The sequence below is a fragment of the Rousettus aegyptiacus genome, unplaced genomic scaffold, assembly GCF_014176215.1.
Source record: "Rousettus aegyptiacus isolate mRouAeg1 unplaced genomic scaffold, mRouAeg1.p scaffold_m13_p_9, whole genome shotgun sequence".
NCBI classification, from domain to species: Eukaryota; Metazoa; Chordata; class Mammalia; order Chiroptera; family Pteropodidae; genus Rousettus; species Rousettus aegyptiacus.
The window spans coordinates 34,124,158-34,144,796 of NW_023416312.1; the positions used below are offsets into that span (position 1 = coordinate 34,124,158).

The 20,639-nt window shown below is 36.9% G+C and overlaps 1 protein-coding gene across 5 annotated transcripts in view; it reads right to left on the reverse strand.

Annotated features, from left to right (window-relative positions):
* PHF8 (PHD finger protein 8) overlaps window positions 1-20,639 on the reverse strand; it is a 92,553-nt gene that overhangs the window by 25,113 nt on the left and 46,801 nt on the right. For all 5 annotated transcript variants that reach the window (XM_016137327.2, XM_016137329.2, XM_036226665.1 and 2 more), the window contains 5 exons: window positions 17,059-17,237; window positions 16,685-16,770; window positions 16,042-16,175; window positions 15,138-15,451; window positions 4,023-4,118 (listed from right to left, as the gene is read on the reverse strand). In XM_016137327.2, the coding sequence (XP_015992813.1) occupies window positions 4,023-4,118; window positions 15,138-15,451; window positions 16,042-16,175; window positions 16,685-16,770; window positions 17,059-17,237 (809 nt within the window). The remainder of the gene's footprint in view (window positions 1-4,022; window positions 4,119-15,137; window positions 15,452-16,041; window positions 16,176-16,684; window positions 16,771-17,058; window positions 17,238-20,639) is intronic.

Below are 20,639 nucleotides of genomic sequence, written 5' to 3' on the forward strand. Positions count from 1 at the left end.
TTTTCTTCATGTAGGTTCCACACATAATCTTAAGATTATTCATGAGTATTTTATACAATTGTTATTATCAATATAATTTTTTCCTCTGTGTATTATGGTTAGTACCAATATATAACAATTCTTGATTTTTGGATATCTGGTTTATATTCAGTGATTACCCATTTTATTGAATTCATATATGTTTTAAGAGTTTTTCAGTTGATTCTCTTACATTTTCTAATTGTAAGAGAATTCTAATTATGATTTTTTAAATCGTATCATTTCTTTCACTTGTCAAATACTTATTAAATATCTCACATGTGCCAATCACCATGCAAGGTGCTACACATATAATGAAGGACATAAATAAAAGGATTCCCATCCGTAGGGAGCCTAATATCATGATAGTTTGTTCTCTTCATTTCTAATAGTTATAGTTTTTATTTCTGCTTCATTCCTAACTTTGCTGTCTGGACCTTCTAGAACAATGCTAAATAATAGCAGTGATAATTAATATATTTGTCTTACTACTTATTTTAATAGGAATACCTTTTGTAGAATGCTTCTGTCTTTGTTGGGTTAAATGTATGGTGATGCAAAGAAATAACTATGGGTGGTGAATACACAATGTAATATATGTATGATTTACTGTTGAACTGTATACTTGAAACTTACTAGATTTTGTTAATGTCACCATAATAAATTTTTTGATTAAAAAAAATTAAACGAAAAATCAGAGGTGTTAATTATCTGCTCTCTGAATAGAGCAACAATGGATAAGATCAACTTTTTATATAGAAATATTAAGGTTTTTTATGTAGAATGAGGAAAAAGTGCCATAAACAAATTATATACATATGTGAAGGATGACTATTTACTTTCCATATAAAAAAAGGCAACTTGAAAAGCTTGAAGAACTACATGGATAAATGGGTAAAGGTCAGAAATAAAATTTACAAAAGAAGAAATTCTAATGTTAATATAAACATGTAGGAAATGGTAACGCAAAGAAATGAAAATTAAATTAGTAAGATACTGTTGTTTGCTTGTGAATTACCAAAGGTCAATAAAATATCATGGTGGAGACTGCTTGTTCTCAACCCAGTATCACTTTCCCTTTTTGCTAACTAACAAAACACATGACTTTGTGGGACAGCAATGTACCTAGCTAAAAACTACATTTCCTGGCTTCTATGGCAGATAATCTTAGCCATGTGACATAATTTCAGCCAAAGATAATATTCAAAAAAGTGGAACTTTAAGACTCCTTGGGGAGGGGTCATCAGCAGGTCTAGTCCTTTTTCCTTTTCCTTTTCCTCTTCCTCCTGACTGTAACTCAGAGCCCTCTGCTGCAAGTAAAGCAGCTATCTTATGATCCTGAGGGGATAAGCACTAAAGATGTCTAGTTTCTATTACTCACATGGAAACACTGCTCCTAAATGCTATATGCTTAATGCCTGTAAGGATTGATAAACAAGTACTCTCACACATGGCTGGTGAGAGTGTAAATTAGTACAACCTTTCTGAAAAGCAATTTGGCAATACATATAAAGAGCTTTTAAAACATTCATATTAACAAATTGTATTGGCAAGGGTGTAGGGAAATAGATACTCCTTCATTGCTTATGGGAGTGTAAACGATGTCTAAGATGTAATTGTTAAGTGGGAAAAGTAACATAATAGTGTATGAAGTATGCTTCCAATTGAGTTAAAAAAAATAGTGAAAAGTAAAATATATATTATGTATTTATTTGCACATGTATCAGCTACCTCTGAAAGAATAAACAGGAAACAGTGGCTGATGCTAGGTGGGAAGTTGGAAGGCTGTGGAACAGGGGTTGGAGAAAGACTTTTCACTGCATACCTATATATCAAGGCATATAGTGTCATATACTTTGGCCCTTCTAGAGTTTCATGGATATCTACCCCAAGTAAATAATCAGAGATACAAACATCTAAAAAGATGTTCACCCCAAATGTTATCACTAAGTGTGAAAACCTGGGACTAGGTGAAATGCCCCACATCAAAAGAGAAGTTAGGCAAATTAGGTATATCCGTAGAGCGGAATATTTTGTAATCACTAACATATTATTTATAAACAATGGCATAGAGATATGTTTATCTTGTTAACTTTAAAAGCCAGATATATTTATCGGTTTTCAACTTTTACAGTTAACTTATAGTTGATGTAGAGTATTAATCACAAGACTACGCAAATGTTAACAGTCTTGACAATGTAAAAGAAAAAGTGCGCCTCATAGAATGTTAGAGGAAGAAAAATTAGCAGCACTAATGTCCATATCTTAGAAAATGGGTGATCAAAAGAGACTGACAGAAGCTGATGGAAGGAGAAACAGAAATTAAGTTAATAAATCAAGAAATAGTGTTATAAACCCTATTATATTGCGTTTTAGAGGTTAACTACCAGAAAAAGAAAAACGTGCCTCTCAGGCAAGGCATTGTAGGTAGAAAAAGCAGAGGCAGAAGACCATTGCATTTCATCCTAAACTCTTCTATACTATTTGATTTGCTACCAGATATACATATTATTTTGAATAAAGGGCCAAATAATTTTAAAGTAGGATATATAGTCGTATACATAATGTGATTTCTACCATAAAAAGAAAAATGCATAAGAGAAAAAGACAAGTAGGAAATATGTCAACATATTAACAACAGTGGTTGCTTCTGGGTGGCAGAATCATGGATGGTTTCTTCTTTATATGTTCCTCTCTTTTCTGCATTTTCCAAATTTTCTGTTATGCTTATAAACCAGAAACTATAGGGGAAAATAAAATCAGAAAACACGCCTGAAGAAACAAACCTCCTCCAAAAAATTTTGCTGATTAAATCAGTAAGAGACCACTTTCTAGGACTGCCCTGCCACTTCACTCCCTCAACCCCAAACAAATATCAAAAAGGCCAAATAAGGCTGGGTAGGGATAGCAGGTCCTTTATTTTCTGGGAGAGACACAGGTACTGAGATGCCAGCACCCTCTGTGGCAGACTGCTGCAGTAATGGCTCACAATTTGCTCACATCTCCTTCTATATATAAGATTTTACAGCTCCCACTTTCAGAAGATGGAATCTATTTTTCCACCCATGGAATCAAGGCTTGGCCATGTGAATTGCTTTGGCCAACAGGACACTGGAAAACATGACATAAACAGAAGCTTGAGAAGTGCTTACACATTGGGGCTTTTCCTCTCTTACTGGTGGACACCCTTCTGCTTGCTACCCTTGTGAAAAAGCTTGGGCTGGCCTCCTGGTCAATGAGAGAGCCTCCTGGTGGTCTCACATGGAGAGAGGCCCCCGTAAGCCAAAATTAGGACCCAGACATCTGAGGGAGATCTTTTCAGAACATCCAGCCCCAGACAAGCTGGTTTAGACTGGAATAGTAGTTCGGTCAACCTAGAGAATCATGAGAGATGATCAACTGTTGTTGTTCTAAGCCACTAAGTTTGGGGTAGTTGGATAAGCAGCAAAAGCTAACCAATAACCCCTCCAATGTGAAAACCACCCAGGAAATGAGATGAATAAATTTATTATTCTCTAAATTCCACATTCAACTCAATGATCATTCTTTTTTCCTTTCTCAGTGATGGCCTTTCAGCCAGTACAGTTGACAATCTAAGGAGTCTTGGGCCTTGTAGACCTTAACGGTCAGCAGAATTTCCCTCCTTTGATATTAATATTACCAAAGGGCTAGGATGATGGTAGCAGAATGTTCTCAGAAGTCTTAGACTACTTGTTAAACTCTGTTCAAGGTCTTCCTCTTTTCATTTCAAGCCATATAATATCAGAAGCAACATGCTCCATTACTCCTGGCTTTGCTGAACTGAGTGCATGAATTCTGTGTCTCACTGATTATTTTCACCCTAGCACCTAATACCTGGCACATGGTGGGCACTTGACAAGTGTGCTGATGAAAACAAATGAGTGACTGAATCATATCTTCCTGCATTAAATACACCACCTAATCCCAGCCTATTTTTTTCCCCAACCACTCCCATAGAGTTTAAGGACAGAATACTACATTACCTTTAGGACTCCATGGAGCATCATCTGAATTCTTCTTTTTCTTGGTTCGAGATTTCAAAGCAGGGTCATCATCGTCAGACTCCAGGGAAGGGTAAACTGCAGTGAGAGGGAAAAGTAAGGTCAACTGAGACCTCATTCAGAAAGGTGAGGATAAAATGATACTTAACTCAGCTCCTCCTACTCTCCTACGAGTGGACCCTTTATTTAATCTATACTCAACTGCAGGAGTCCCTGAATGTACCACATACTTTTCACGTCTGTCTACCTTTGTATTCTTGCTGCAAATGTCCTCCTAGCATCATCTAATTCTGATTCGCTCACCCAATATTCATTCAGTAACTTCATGAGTTACTTTACTGACCCCACAAAATTCAGCTCTAGATTCACTTTCTAAAGAAGCCTTCTCTCATTCTTGTAATCTGATTCAGATGCCTCCTCAACTCTCCAGTGCAGACCTCTACTGGAGTTACTTGTTATATAGTACTTAAGAGATGATTCATAAATCTGTCACCCCCAATTTACCAGGAGGGCTGGGATATGTACTGTTTGATTTCAACCTAAGGGAGTCTAAGATAATGCAAAGTAGGCACTCAGTTTTTGCTGAATTAATGGAAAAAGAATGGTACAAACATCATTCACAAAAAGGGAACAAAAATACTACTTGGGCTGAATCAGGAACAAGATTATAGGAACTACATGTTCTGAATGACAAAACACACATATACAAGTATCTCATACTATACAAATACATGCAAACATTCAGTTTTATCACTCTCCTTACAATCCACATGCAACACCTATAAGATTTAATGGGAAGATGGCCTAGAAAGGTCCTATTGATGAGGGAAAATTCTGCTACTGCTGTTAAATCTGAAAGAAAAGCAAAGTGAGAATGAAAAAACTTCTTCCTAATGACCAGCTTCAAATTTTGCTAGAATTCTATTTCATCAGAGGAATCCAATATCCCATGTCTTTCCAAAAGGGTCTCTTTGTAGGAAAATGAGTAAATTTTTCAGGCCTTCCTCCTTGAGGAAAGAAGGAAGCAAAACCCCTGCCTCCTTACTTACTAAGTAATTTTTTAAAGAGAAGTCATTGATTGTCTCTAGAAATGACTACTGGTAATAGTTGTTTGAGAAAGGTCTAGTCCCTACCAGCCCCAATGGCTGTCAATGTTATTTTGCTGAGTCTGGGTGGCTTTTCTACCTCGAGGAAAGAAGTGTGGTATGGTAGAAAGACCTTGAGTCTCAGTATCAGACAATTATTTTGAAATCCTGGAGTGATCCACTAGCTTTGTAGCCTAAGAGAACTTCTCTAAGCCTTACCATCTTCGTCTATAAAATTGAAATAATAGATACCACCTGCCTTGCAAAATTGTGAGGATTGAGAGATAATATGTATGTGTAAGGTTCAAGTCTTTTTTTTAGAGAGGAAAAGATGTAGATAATTAACTCTAGACATTTAAAGAAAATACAAGTTCAAATATGCATATTAAAAATATAAAGGTAGAAAGTGTGATGCCCCCAACATGGTGAAGTTGAGAGCTCTAAGAATCTATCTCTCCACTGAAGCAACCATTAGGCTCGCAAAAACTGTAAGAATCAACATTTTTAGGACTCTGGAATCCAATCGAATACTTAGAACAACACAGGGAATGCTTAACAAAGAATAAAAGACTGCTTAATTTAGGCATTTAAGGAAATATCAAGGAATACAGTCTTTCCAAAAAATTGTTTGCCAAGTCACTCAATAAACAGATAACTGTAGCTCACAATAAGCAACAACAGCAAACTCTGGGAAGGAAGAAAAATATAACTTCCAGAGTTACCACAATATAAAATTCAAAATGTCCAGGTTTAAACAAAAAAATTATGAGTCATGAAATGAAACAGAAAAGTATATCTTATTTACAGAAAAAAAAAGAAATTATAAAACTGTCCAAGAGGCAGAAATTAATTGGACTTACTATATAAAGGCTATAATTTAACTGTCTTAAATATGATCAAAGAGAACCATGTCTCAACAAAAAAGAGAACATCAATTTTCTATCAAAAAAATAGAAAACATATAAAGGAACCAAATAGAAATTTTGGAGCTGAAAAGTACAATGGCTTGAATAAAAAATTCACTAGAGCAGATTTTGAGCAGGCAGAACAAAGTATCAGTGAAGTGAAAAAGGCTCAATTCAAATCATCCAGTCTGATGAGAAAAAAAGAATAAAGAAAAATGAACAGAGGCAAAGAGATCTATGGAAAACTATCAAGTTTACCAACATATTCATATGGGAGTCCCACAGATGAGGAGAGAAAGAAAGAGACAGAAAGATTAATATGAAGTATAATGGATGAAAACTTTCCAAATCTTATGAAATATATAAAAATATACATCTAAGAAGACTGACAAATTCCAAGTAGGATAAACTCAGAGATCCACACTGAGATACGTTATATTCAAACTGTCAACAGACAAAAATGAGAGAATCTTGAAAGCAGCAAAACAGAAGCAACTTGTCATCTATCAAACATCCATGATAAGATTAACGATGACCTTCTCATCAGAAACAAAGGAGGTCAGAAGGCAATGGGATGATATATTTAAAGTGCTGAAAGAAAAAGCTGTCAACAAAGAATGGTATACGTGGCTAAAAGTAGCCTTCAAAAATGAAGGTAATTAAGACACTCTCAAATAAACAAAGGCTGGGGAGTTCGTCATTACTAAACCTGCCCTTTAAGAAATGCTAGAGTCCAGGCTGAAATAAAAGGACATTAGAGAGTAACTTGAAGCTGTATGAAGAAATAAAAGACTCCCAGGAAAAGTATCTACAGAGGTAATTATAAAAGCCAGTATTGTGATATTTGTGGTTCCTAACTCTTCTTTTTGTTTTCTATATGATCTGACATTCTAAGACATTAAACAATAACCATAAATTTATGTCAACAGGAACTCTGAGATCAACATATAAAAATCAGTTGTATTTCTATACACTAGCAATGCACAATCTCTAAAGGAAATTAAGGAAACAACTCCACTTATAATAGCATTAAGAAGAATAAAATAGGTAGGAATAACTTTAAACAAGGAAGTGTAAGACTTGTATACTGAAAACTATAAAACTTATAAAATTAAAGCATCCACTGCCAGTATTGTCCAGGATTCCCATTTGTAGGTATTTACTCTAGAGAAATGAAAAATCATGTTCATATAAAAACATGTACATAAATGTTCTCAACAGCTCAATTCATAATCACCCGAAGCTGTAAAAAACCGAAATGTCCCTAAATGGGTAAATGGATAAAAAAGCTGCAGCATATCTACACAATGGAATATTACTCAGCAATAAAAAGGAATAAGTTATTGATATGCAATGACATGGATGAATTTTAAAGGTTAAGAAAAAGATGCCAGTCTCAAAATATTACTTTCTGTATAATTCCATTTACATGACATTCTAGCAAAGGCAAAACCACAGTGATGGAGAACAAATCAGTGGTTTCCAGGGGCCAGAGGTAGAGAAAGGGCATGACTACTAATGAATAACATCAGGGAGTTTGGTGGTGGGGGGGTGGTTCTGTATCTGTATTGAGATGATGGTGATGGTGGTGGTGATGGTGATGGTGGTGGTGGTGGTTACAAGACATTAAACATGTACATATCAACAAAGCCAATTTTACTTCATGTTAATTAAAAAAAAAACCCTTTATGAGAAGGGAAGACAGACTGAAAATAAATGAACAGAATTTTCAATTTAAGATGTTGTACAAAGAATATTAATTAAAAGGAATAAAACAAAGCCAGAAGTTAGCAGTATACAAACGCCAAATATTAGAGATCACTAGTAATCAAATAAATTAGATAAGCTATTGTTAAATGCCATGATCAAGTATTGATAATTCTAAAAAAGAAATATAAATTCAAAATCAGTAATTCTGTTAATGTAAATCATCATTAACAAATTAAAAGAGAAAAACTATGTACATCAAAGATGCCAAAAAATCATCTGATAAAATCTAATTCCACTCCTGATTTTAAAACAAACAAAACCTCTCACACAATAGACAGAGATTCTTCTGAACTTCATTAGTCTATAAGAGACCTACAGAGACCTACATATTAAGTGGAAAGACACCGGCAGCATTATCTCCAAAGTCAAAAACAACACAAGGATGACTTTAATATCATCACTATTCAACACTATAATAAAACTAGATAAATCAAGAGGGGAGAAAAAAAATGGCATAGATAATAGAGGCTCTATTCATTCCTCTTGCGACCAAATCAAAGTTGTGACAGAGACATGGAGCAAACAGCAAGGAAAATCTCCTGGGATCTAGATGAACAAGCCCTATAGCTAGGGGGAGAAATCAGAAATCACCCTGCAATGGGAGGAGGTAGTAGGATGAGACAAAGACATGAGGCTGCCTGGTCCTGAGCGGCTGAGTGGGACAGAGGCCATAGCAGTGGCAGCTGGTAGCTACGGACGCCCCTTAAAAGGGTCATGTCCACAAGCAGATTTTCAGGGTGATGGACCTGCTTACTCTGAGCACCAGCACCAGTTCAACTGCGTGGAGGGCACCAGGAACTTATAGGGGGACACTGAGTTGTTGGAGTGAGGGCCAGAGGCTAGGATCACAGACAGAAGTGCCAGTAGTATCCACTGTTCCTCTGTTGAGCCCTCTGCCCTCCCAGTGTGCTGACGCAGTACTGCCATAGCTGAGAGGTCATCAAATTGGATAACAGAAGTCTCTCTGCCAAGAGGATTCTCTGAAACTCTGCCTCCTCCTACTTGCGGCCCCACCCAAGCAACATCCAAGTGTATCCTCAGTGAGTCAGATGCCCCTTGCTGAGCAGTGCCTAGACTCACACTGTTGGCAGCTGACCATGGTTTCTGGCGTGGCCTCTTGAGGCAACTATAAGAACAGTGTCTATGGATTGCTTGCTGAATCTTATCAGGTAGCCCTGGAGGGTCACAGTCTGTGGCTAAACTTGGCCTACAGCGGAACCTCTCTCAGGACTGTGCCACTGGACACCTACTTCACAAAGACCGGGAGACTTAGGAGCTTTGCTTAGTACATAAAAACAGACACAGAAAGGCAGCCAAAATGGGAAGACAAGGAAGCAAAACCATATGAAAGAACAGAATAGAGATCCAGGAATAATGGAGTCAAGCAATTGAACAGATGCAGAGTTCAAAACACTGGTTATAAAGATGCTCAATGAATTTAGGGGACATGTAGATGACTTCAGTGAGAACTTCAACAAAGAGATAAAAAACATAAAAATGGAAATGTAAATTATAAAAAGGAACCAGTCAGAAATGAAGAACACATTATCTGAGATGAAAAGTATATTAAATTAAATAAACGGAGTGAAAAAAGAAGAGGATTGAAAGACCTATATAGAGGATGGGGAAGCCAAGGATGCTCAATCAGAATGGCAAGAAAAAAGAAGCCAAGACAATAATAATAATTTAAGGAGCCTATGGGACCCCTATTAAAGGTAAAAAAACATCAGTGTCATAGAGGTATCTGAAGAGGGAGAACAAGAAGTTAAATAAATATATATTTGAAGAAATAATGATGGATAAGTTTCCTAACCTGGTGAAGGAAATAGATATAAAACCCCAGGAACCTCAGAGTCCCAAAAACCAGGAATTCAAAGAGACCCATGACAAGACACATCATAGTTAAAATGCCAAAGGTTAAATACAAAGAGAGAATCTTAAAAAGCACAAGAAAATCAGTTGGTTACTTAGAAGGGAGCACCCATAAGACTGGCCGCTGATTTCTTAAAAGAAACTATGCAAGACAGAAGGGCTTGGCACAAAACATTCAATGTGATGAAAACCTAGGATCTACAACCAAGAATACTTTATCCAGTAAAGCTATCTTTTTGAGTTAAAGGACAGAAAAAGAGCTTCCCAGACAAAAAGGAGCTAACAACACCAAGCCAGTATTACAGGAATTTTGGAGGGACTTCTTTAAGAAGAAAAAACATGTATCGAAAATAGGAAGAATGATAATAATTATACTCCTATCAATAAGTACCTCAAATGGAAAAGAATTAAGTGCTCCAACCAAAGGATAGGGTGGCTGAATGGACAAGAAAACAAGACCCCTACATATGCTGCCTACAAGAGACTCACTTCAGATCAAAAGACACATACAGACTAAAAGGGGATGGAAAAAGATATTGCCTTGATGGACCTAGAAGCTATTGTGCTGAATGAAATGGGTAGGATAAAGATAAATGTTGCATGACTGCATGTACATGTGGAATCTAAAGAATAAAATCAACAACAACAACAAAAATGGAAATAAACTCATGGATACAGAGAATATTTTGAGGGCTTACTAGATGGGAGGAGGTTGGAGGGACAGCAAAAAAAGGCAAAGGGATTAAGAGGTACAAATGGATAGTTACAGAATAGACATGGAGATGTAGAGTGTAGCATGGGGAAGATGGTTAATAATGTAATAAATATGTAAGGGGAAGAAGAGGCACTGGATTTGTGGGGTGATCACTTTGCGAGTTATGTGGATCTTGGATCACTATACTATACAACTGAAACTGGTATATTACTGTATACCAACTATAATTGAATAAAAAACTCATTGAATAGCAACTAATTGTCTATTATATTTCAATAAAGCCATATAAAAAAAAACTAGACAAATCTAGAGGTGTGAATACAAGAAAGTGGATGTTATAGGCTGAATTGTGTCCCCTCCAAATTCATATATTAAATTCCTAACTCCCAGTACCTGGGAATGATTGTATTTGGAGAAAAGGCTTTTGAAGAGGTAATTAAGTCAAAATGAGGCCACTAGGGTGGGCCCAAATCCAATCTTACTGGTGTCCTTTTAAGAAGAGATTAAGTGACATAAAATCAAAGACGAATACTGTATGATTTCACTTATATGTAGAATCTAAAAGAACAAACAAAACAGAAACAGACTCACAGACATAGAGCACAAACTGGTAGTCACCAGAAGGGAGGGATGTAGGGGAATGGGTGAAAAAGGTAAGGAGGAATTAGAGCTGCAAACTTCCAGTAATAAAATAAGTACACCACGGGTATGTAGAGTACAGCATGGGAAATATAGTCAGTGTTATCATAATAACTTTGCATGGTGATAGATAGTTACTAGATTTAGTGTGGTGATCATATAGTAAGGTACATAAATGAAGAATCACTATGCTGTACACCTGAAACTAATATACTATTGTATGCCAACTATACTTTAATACACAAAAAATTGTAATACGCCTTTAAAACAGAAATTATAATTAATCTAATTAAAGAAACATGATAAAAAAAAAAGAAGAGGAGATTAAGACATACAGAGGGATACCAGGGGTCCATGTGCACAAAAGGATGATCACATGAAGAGGCAGTGAGAGAGCAGTCATCTATAAGCCAAGGGGAGAGGCCTCAGGAGAAAGCAACCCTGCTAGCACTTTGATCCTGGACTTCCAGCCTCCAAAACTATGAGAAAATAAATTTCTGTTGCTTAAGTCATCCAGTCTGTGGTATTTTGTCATGGAAGCCCTAACAAACTAAGATATGAGACATAGATGACTTCCCTCAAGAGCTCAAGACAATTAACTGAAAAAATAATAGAACGAATAAGAGCATATATAGTAAGGAAATCCAGCACAGGATCAAATTGGAAAAATCAATTATTTTCCTGCATACTAGCAACAGTCAATTGAAAACTGTAATAGAGAAAAGATGCCGCTTTCGATAGGAACAAAACTATAAAATACCTAGTAATAAACTGAAGAATAAGCTAAAAAAGAGATATACAAAAAAACCCCTGAATAAACAGAGAGACAAGCCATGTTTGAAGATTGGACAAGATGGTCTGTTTTCTTATTGTTCATACATAAAAGGTAAATAGCAGAACAATATCAATGCCATCTAGAAGTCGAACTGGATCAAAAGCAATTTTCCCTGGCAAGTTGTTCTTAACCAAGCGGTGTTGAAGTTTCTTACAATTACTGAGAAAGCCTTAGGTATATATGAAGACCTACAGATAAATGATAAAAGTCCTGCAATAGTGACTCCCATCAGAAGGAGAGTAAATGGTGGTTCTGTTTTCTACAAAATTAAGTTCTGGTGGGAAAGGAGGATGGCTAAGAGAGCAGATGAAGAAATTGTGAAGACACTTCCTCCTGTGTTTAAAAACAGATCGCTGAAGACTAGGTCCTGGATTAGATTTTAATTTGATGAAGCTAGTATCTACCTTAAACAAATACCCTCAAGAACCTACATCTGGAAGAGGGAAGTCTGAGCCCAGGCTACAAGGGATCCACTGAGTGATGCTGGGTGCAAATGTCAATGGGCTCTAACTGAACAAGGATTAGTATTAGGACTATCATTATCTGAGTTAGTGTTTTGGTTTCAAAGCCACACAGATTTTAAGGGGTATGTCTCTACCCTCTTTTTCTTGTAAGCTCTATATTTTAGTGTACGAATTTTCAGGATGTGAAGTTTTTCAGGAATGCATACCCTACTATAGGAGAAAAGCCTCTGATGAAAGATGTCAGTCCCCATAAATTAATCTGTAAATGCTATGAAATCCTAATAAAAAATCCTATTAGGATTTGACAAGCTGATTCCAAAATTCATCTACAATAGGAAAAGCTCAATAATAGCCTAGAAATTATAGAAAAATAAGAAGTAGGTTGGTATCTCTGTTAAACTGCCTTTCTAATGTTGTGGGGTAAAGTAGGGATGGGGAGGGGTAACAGGAAGCAGAGGCTAAGTGAACTGTTTGTTCTGAGGGGACTAGTTAGACCAGGTCTGGATGTCTTGGCTGTATGCTGATGTGATTGTCTGCTGAAGATAGTAGGGTAGGTGACTGGGCAACTTGGCATGCCCCTAAGACCAATCGTAGCTCAGCTCAGCGATGATGGGCTTACTGAGCATCTGTGTTCTGCTCAGGTCCAAAGCATGTTCTGCAGAAGAGATCTGCCCTATCAGACACAAGGTCTATAGTAACTAACCTACAGGAATGGACAAATTGATTTTATGGAGCATAATAATAATAATAGTATCTCACGTACAGCACTTACCATGTGTTGAGCAATGTTCTAAGTGCTTTATGTATATTAATTCATTTTTAAACCCACAACAACCTATGTGGTAGGTACTATTATCAGAGAGGCACAGAGAGGTTAAATAGCTTGCTCAAGGTCACATAGTTATTAAGGGACAGAATTGGAAATATAGAGCAGGAAAAAAAATCCAGGTTTACATGGGAATTCAGTTTTTGACAAAAGTGGAACTTCAAATCGGGGGGATAATGATAAATTAGTCAATAAATGGTGTTGGGGCAAATGACTATCCATGTGGAAAAAAATTAAGTTAGATTCCTACCTCCTACAATTCACAAAATTTGATTCCAGAAAAAGAGCTAAAATTTTAACTTCTATAGAAGTTTTATGTAAAAATATAAGAAAATCTTCTTACACATGACATAAAACACAAAAAAATTGATCAAGATGACTATGTGAAAACTGAAATATTCTACTTGCTAAAATATACCATAAATAAAATTAAAATACAAGCAACAGACTAAAAAAAATATTTTTCAACATTTCTAGAATATATTAAAACACTCCAGCAAGTGTAGAATATACAAAGAACACGTACAAATCAATAACAAAAACAAACATAATAGAAAAATGGGTGAAAGACTGAATGGATAATTCACAAAAAAGAAATTTTAAAAAGCCAATAAACATAAAATAAACTGAGGCACCACTGACTGCCACCAGACTGACAAAAACTAAGGCAGATAACACCCACTGCTGGTGAGGCTGTGGAGGACCAAGTATGTCTCATACACTGTTCATATACTGACCCTTTTGGAGGAGAATTTGGCACTACTCATATTTATTTTGAACACACCTTTCAACCCAGCAGGTTTAGCTACCCTAGAGAAATGTTAGCTAGCACATGAGCACAAAAAGTTATTTAAAATAATTTTCACTGTAGCACTGTTAGTAACACTAAAAAGTTAGAAACAACCTAAATGTTAATCAGTAGGAAGTGTCTAAACATATGATGGCACATCTATGCAATAGACTACTATGCAGCAGGTAGATCTCAATGTATTGATGAAACAGATCTCTAGGAACTGATGTTGAAAGATATCCAAGCAAGTGGTAGAACCAACACACTAAACAAGACTATACCTCTATTTATCTCTCTATATGGGTGTAAATACAAGAAAATGAAAAGTATACATCAAATTAATAACAAAGGTTACCTTTGGGTAACCTTTCTCAGAGGGGTAAGAGTGTTAGTCAAAGGAAATTTTTGCTTTCTCTATCTTACTCTAATCTTTGGTCGATACCATTAAATTTTAAAAATAGTATTAAAGCAAAAGCCCATATTGAAGTCAGCTGTATTATATCAAAAAGTGCTTTATACACTGTAGTACTCAATGAATCTTAGCTTTAAAAAAGGAGTCATCTCTTAAATGCAAAAAGAGCACTGAAAGGTCATTATTTATATAACTTTGCAAGGGATAAACTGAATGACACAGAAGTAAAATAGACAAGAGGGAAAAAGGTCACCAGTAGTGAAGGACAATGCTAAAAGTGAATCATAGGTCCCTCTTAGTACCTTTTCTCTGTCTCTCACTGTCCTCGTCTCTCTCTACTGTCATTGTCCCTCTCAGTGCCTTTATTCTCTCTCTCACTGTCCCTCTCACTCTCTGCCTCTGAGGTAGAGACCACACTCTGTCCATGGAGTGTTACCTCTTTTCTAATAAATTTTCCTTTTGACTCAAAAGCAAGCAAGCAAGCAAGCAAGCAAGCAAGCAAGCAAACAAATAAAAGTGAATGACAGCTAATTATAATAGCTACCAACTTCTGAAGGCTACCCATGAGCAAGACACTGTGCCAGGTGCTCTGTACAAGCATCATCTCTAACTCTTACATCAACCTGTGAGATATCTCCATTTTATAAAGAAAACAGGGCTCTAAGAAACCAACTATTAGGCTTAAGGTCAAGCCTTTGTTCACTACAGGCTGTCCTATGTTGGGATTGAGACTGGGACTAGGTGAGCCCTTCTGGTCTGGGCCCAAGTGCTCAGCTGCTCTTACTATACTCTGCATCCTTGAAGCATGTTCCCAAGCTGTCCTGTTCATCCAGACTGGCGTTCTCCTCCTCCTCCTCACTCTCAGTTCTCCAGTATGCTGGCCGCTTGATGGGCCGCTTCCCCAGGGTGCGTTGGGAAGCAGGACTGCTAGACACTGTGCCCAGCCCACTGCTGGAGCTCCCACTGCTTCGGTCCTGTCCCCCGGTCCACCAACCCTGCAGGCTGGAGGTAGCCGGGGAGGATGATGAGGACTGCAGGTTGGCCATGCACAGCATGCCCTGGATGGCCTCTTGAGTGCTGGGAGAGGCAGGGGCCTCGCTGCAAGAGACAGAGGAGAAATGTTGAGGGAGTTTCTCTAGTTCTCAGAGGAAAGCAGTCATCAAAATAATCAGGGACAGTGGACAACAGGGGCAAGGTCAGGATGAGAGGAAGGAGGAAAGAACCATCCCAGACGAAAAACCAGAAATCAAACTGAAGGATCCAGATAGCATCGAAGATTGTTTTCACGAAAAGGCCAGTCCTTCTTGCCTCAAGTCTCTCCACAGATAGCAGGTAAGATGACAAAAAGATGGGCGTACCTCCCTCCCTGTTCATCTATGCTGCATTTCCCCCTCTTTTATCTTAAACAAGGCCTAGTTCTCCTTCCATGTCTCTTCTGGCCCCTCTTCCAACTTCCAAAGAACCCTATTCCCCTTGATGTCTATACAGCCTCTCTCTGTCAGATCTTAAGTTGCCGAGGACAGATTTCATGTCTACTTTATTCTTTCAGCCCAAATGTCCTCACTAATTCTTTGTCCCTTTAAATAGCTCAATAAATATTTGCTGATTGGCCGACCTAGCCCTTCAGGCAGGGGGTACGGATGTGCTGTTTGATCACCTAGAAAGGGGAGAACAAAGCGAGTACTCACGTGAGGGCAGCATAGTCAGGTCCCCCCACCTGCCTGCTGGCTTTAAGCAGATCCAGAATTCCACCAGCTCCACTCCCGTTCCCAAGCTTGTCTTCTACCCCTTCTACCATATCCTCATCTGTTGTATAGTCCTCCTGTTGGGGAAAGAAGTTATCACCTCAGCTGCCCAGGGTTGGTCTGGTAAGGCCCCAATACAGGGTTGACAGTCTCACTCCTGATACTAATACCTTCTGAGCACCAAGTACAGACCAAGTACAAAGCAGAATATTCATTCTTTCATCTTAATTTCTATAGCATCTTTGTGAGGTAGGCATTATAACTCCCATTTTATAGATAAAGAAACAAAGGCTCAGTTAAATAATTTGTGTAAGATCACAATCAGATATTCTAAATCAGATATTCTTTCTGCTACATCACACTGTCTTTTATTCTACTCCGTATTAAAGGATTTTAAGAATAGTTCAACTAAATTATAACATTCCATTGATATGCTCAGCAGCATTTAGTACACAATCCTTCACTTAATAAATACCTTTGGAACTGAGTGCATATGATATCTTTTTCCCCCCAACTAAAATAACAATCTGTCATCTGCCTCTGTAACCAGAATGAGCAGAAGGCTAGACACAGGACAGGCTCCTACCTCAATGTCAAACTCAACTTCTCCTGGTTCACGAACTCGGTTGGGGTCAGAGCAAGGCTTTGCACGGGGCAGCTTTCGGGGAAATTCTAGGAAACAATGGAATGTTCTTACCATGAATTATGAAGCTAAGATTAGCATCTGAGCCAGACACTCAGGGGAAAGAAAATTTTCCTGAAAGTAATGACAGATGAATAATTTAGGGAGCTTAGGAATTAGCTTATAAATAAATCTCTAGAGCAAAGGTTGCGTGGAGGCCTATAGAGCTGGGAAATCAGAATGTCACTGAGCTCAGGCCTAAGGTCTGAAGTCCATCAAGGGGACCAAAAACAAATGTGAAATGGGCAAGGAAGGAAAGAGAAAGAACAGGTACACACTTGGTCTTATTATCAGAGTTGCCTTCTCCTTTCCCAATCTTTCATCAATCTGCAGTTCATCATCAGAATCCAAGTCAAATTCATCCTCCATCACCTGTTCTGCCACCAGCCTAGCCTTGTCTGCCTTCTTTGCGATCTTGGCTCGCCGAGACTTGGATAAGCTCTTTACCCTCTTAGTGCTAGAGAGAGAAGGAGAACATAAAAACAGTCACACTCAATATTGTTATGGTGGCAATTCTCTCCAAATTGATCTACAGATTCAATGCAATCCCCATCAAAATCCAACTAGCTTTTTTTGTAGAAATAAGCCGATGCTAAAATGTATATGGGCAAAGGACTTAACATGGCTGAAACAATTCTGAAAAAGAACAAAGTTGGAAGGACTTAGACTACTCCATTTCAAAATTTATATTGCCATAAAGATAGACATATATCATTGGAACTGTACTGAAAGTCTAGAACTAAATAAACCCTTAAATTTATGGTCTATTGATTTCTGACAAAAGTGCTAAGGCAATTCAGTGAGGAAAAGATGGCCTTCTCAATAAATGATGCTAAAATAACTGGATATCACGTGCAAAGAAATAAATGTGGATTCTTACCTCACATCATATACAAAACTTAACCCAAAATGGATCATAAGTTTAATTGTAAAAACTAAAACTATAAAACTTCTGGAATAAAATGTAGGAAAATATCTTTGGGACTTGGGATTAAATAAAATTCAAAATGTTTGTGCTTCAAAAGACACAATTAAGAAAATGAAAAGACGAGCCACAGACTGGGAAGAAATATTTGCAAATCATTTATCTAGGAAAGGATCTGTATCCAGAATATTTAAATAACTCTTAGAACTCTATTATAAAGACAAGCAAGCCAATTAAAAAAAAAAACGAGCAAAAGATGTGAATAAACATTTCTCAAAAGATGATATACAAAAGGCCAATAATTACATGAAAAGATACTCAACATCATTAGTCATTAGGGAAATGCAAATTAAAACCACAATGAGATACCACTTTACATCCACCAGAATGGCTATAAACAAAAAGATAGACAATAATAAGTGTTAACCAGTATAAGGAGAAACTCATAATTGCTGGTGGGAATGTAAAATGGTACAGACACTTTGGAATAAATTTTGGCAGTTTCTTAAAAAGTAAAACATTAGAGTTACCATATGACAAAACATTTTACTCCTAAGTGATAAATAAAGACATATGTCCACACAAAAACTTGTAGGCAAATGCTCATAGCACCATAATTCACAATAGCCAAAAAGTTGAATCAATCTAAATGACCATCAACTAGTAAATAAACAAAATGTGGTATATCCATACAATGGAATACTATTCAGCAATAAAAAGGAACCAATTAATGACACATAGTACAGCATGGATGAACCTCAAAAACATGCTAAGTGAAAGGAGCCAGCCACAAAAGACCACATACTGTATGACTCCATTTACATGAAATGTCTAGAAAAGGCAAATCTATATAGACAGAAAGTAGAGTAGTAGTTGCTTGGGTCTGGGGAAGGGAACCAGGACTAATTATAAGTGTGTATAAGGGATCTTTCTGGGTGATCAAATTTTTCTAAAACTGGACTGTGGTGATGGTTGCACATTCTTTAAATTTATTAAAAGTCATTTAAGAGTACACTTAAAAGAAGTTAACTATATGGTATATAAATTATACCTCAAAAAAGCTGTTAAGATATATAAAGGAAGTAGAAAAACTCAAAAGTAGTTTAAATAATCCTGTTATACTTGGTAAACAATATTAGCCAGTATAAACTGCTAAAATAAACCTTATAGTTAAAAAGAAACAAGTTTTTGGTAAATCAATATACTTAATACATTCAACAAATAGTCATTTGATTAACTAGCTTTCAGTGAATTGGCTGTCATTAAATTGGCCTGTTTTCTACCTCATAGAGGTGTTGGGAGGATTAAGTGAACTAATGTAGAGACTTATACATGGCCAGTGCCCAATGGTAGCTAATCTTTTAATTAAGTTCTCAGAGCCTCAGTTTCTACATTAGTAAAATAGGGATAATAACACTGACCTTCAGGGTTGTCAAGAAGACAAAATAAAATAATGTATATAAAAGGCTAAGATAGAGTCTGATACAGAGCAGAAGCTCTGTAAATGGTAGCTATTTATACCCTAATCTTTTATTAACTTCTAATTATGAAAAATGTCAAACATATACAAAAATATAAAAGTATAACAAACTCCCATGTACCTATCATCCAGTAAAGTTTCAGCAATTATCAACAGCCAATCTTGTTTCATCTATACCTCAGTCCCTCCAAAACACTGGATTATTTTGGAGAAAAGCCCAGACATAATATTGTCTGATCTGTAAATATTTCTATACCTTAATTCTCTAGGTTCACTTAACAGCCATCTCTGGCAGCTGCAGGAGGTAATAAAAACAGCACAAGAAAGACTGGTGGGGAAAGGGAAAATATCTCATTGTATCCTCAATAGTCATTACAGGTAGGACCCTTAGGATTCTCAATTTTCTCTTCCCCAGAGACTGACCATGGGTTCTGGACAAAGGCAATGCTCAACAGTCTCTCTAATCTTATTCTTTAGTAACTAGGTTCTCAACTCCCAAGAATAACTGCTGCTTTCAGAATCTGCCCTACTCTCACACTCCCCTTTTTCCCTTATTTCCCAGCCAGGTGGGCCTACTACACCTGCCCTTGGGATCTGAAGACAACCTTTTCCAACAAAAAGGCTATTAAGGTATCCTTGTTGCTTATGTTCCCACTCTGTTCATATTCTGTACTTAGCTCTTGACTGCTCCTGTCTGGTGTTCTGAGTGTCCAGATGATAACTCTTACTATCTTCCTCTGCCTTCCTACATGTTTCAGGTTTTCTGATGACCTACTCAGCTTCTAACCACACCCACGTCATCATCACCACCACCATCACTATTATTTTTCATCTTCAACTTCATCATAAGAGCTACCATTAATTAAGCATTTACTATTGGCAGGCACTGTGATAAGCACTTCACATACATTATCTCATTTAGGACTCCAACAACCCTCGGTAAGTTTTATCTATAGAAGAGATATAATGAGGACACTGAGGCACAGACAGGTTAATTAACTTGCTACGGTTACACATGAATACATGTCAGAACTGGGATTCAAACTCAGGATTGTCCGATTCCTAAGTCCATGTTTTTTGTTATGACAGCTTTTATTCTTTTAGAAAATGCTCTGTTAAAAATTATTTTAAAAGTAATACATGCTCCCTGTACAAAATTCAAATGCTACTGAAGTGAAAATTTCCTCTCCTGCCTCCCATATCTTACTTTCCAGAGATAACTACTGTTACATATTTGGTGTGACAAGCATAAAATATATAAAAAGTATATTTATTTGCATGAATGTGTATAAATATCTCTAGAAGAAAATCATTGATGTTGGTTGTCCATGGGGAGGGGAACTGGAGAACAGGGAGAGGTGGGAGCAAAATTTTTCACTATGTATTCTTTCACATTTTTTGAATTTTAAACTATATAAATTAAATTTGAAACCTCTTCAAAAAAATTAAATTAA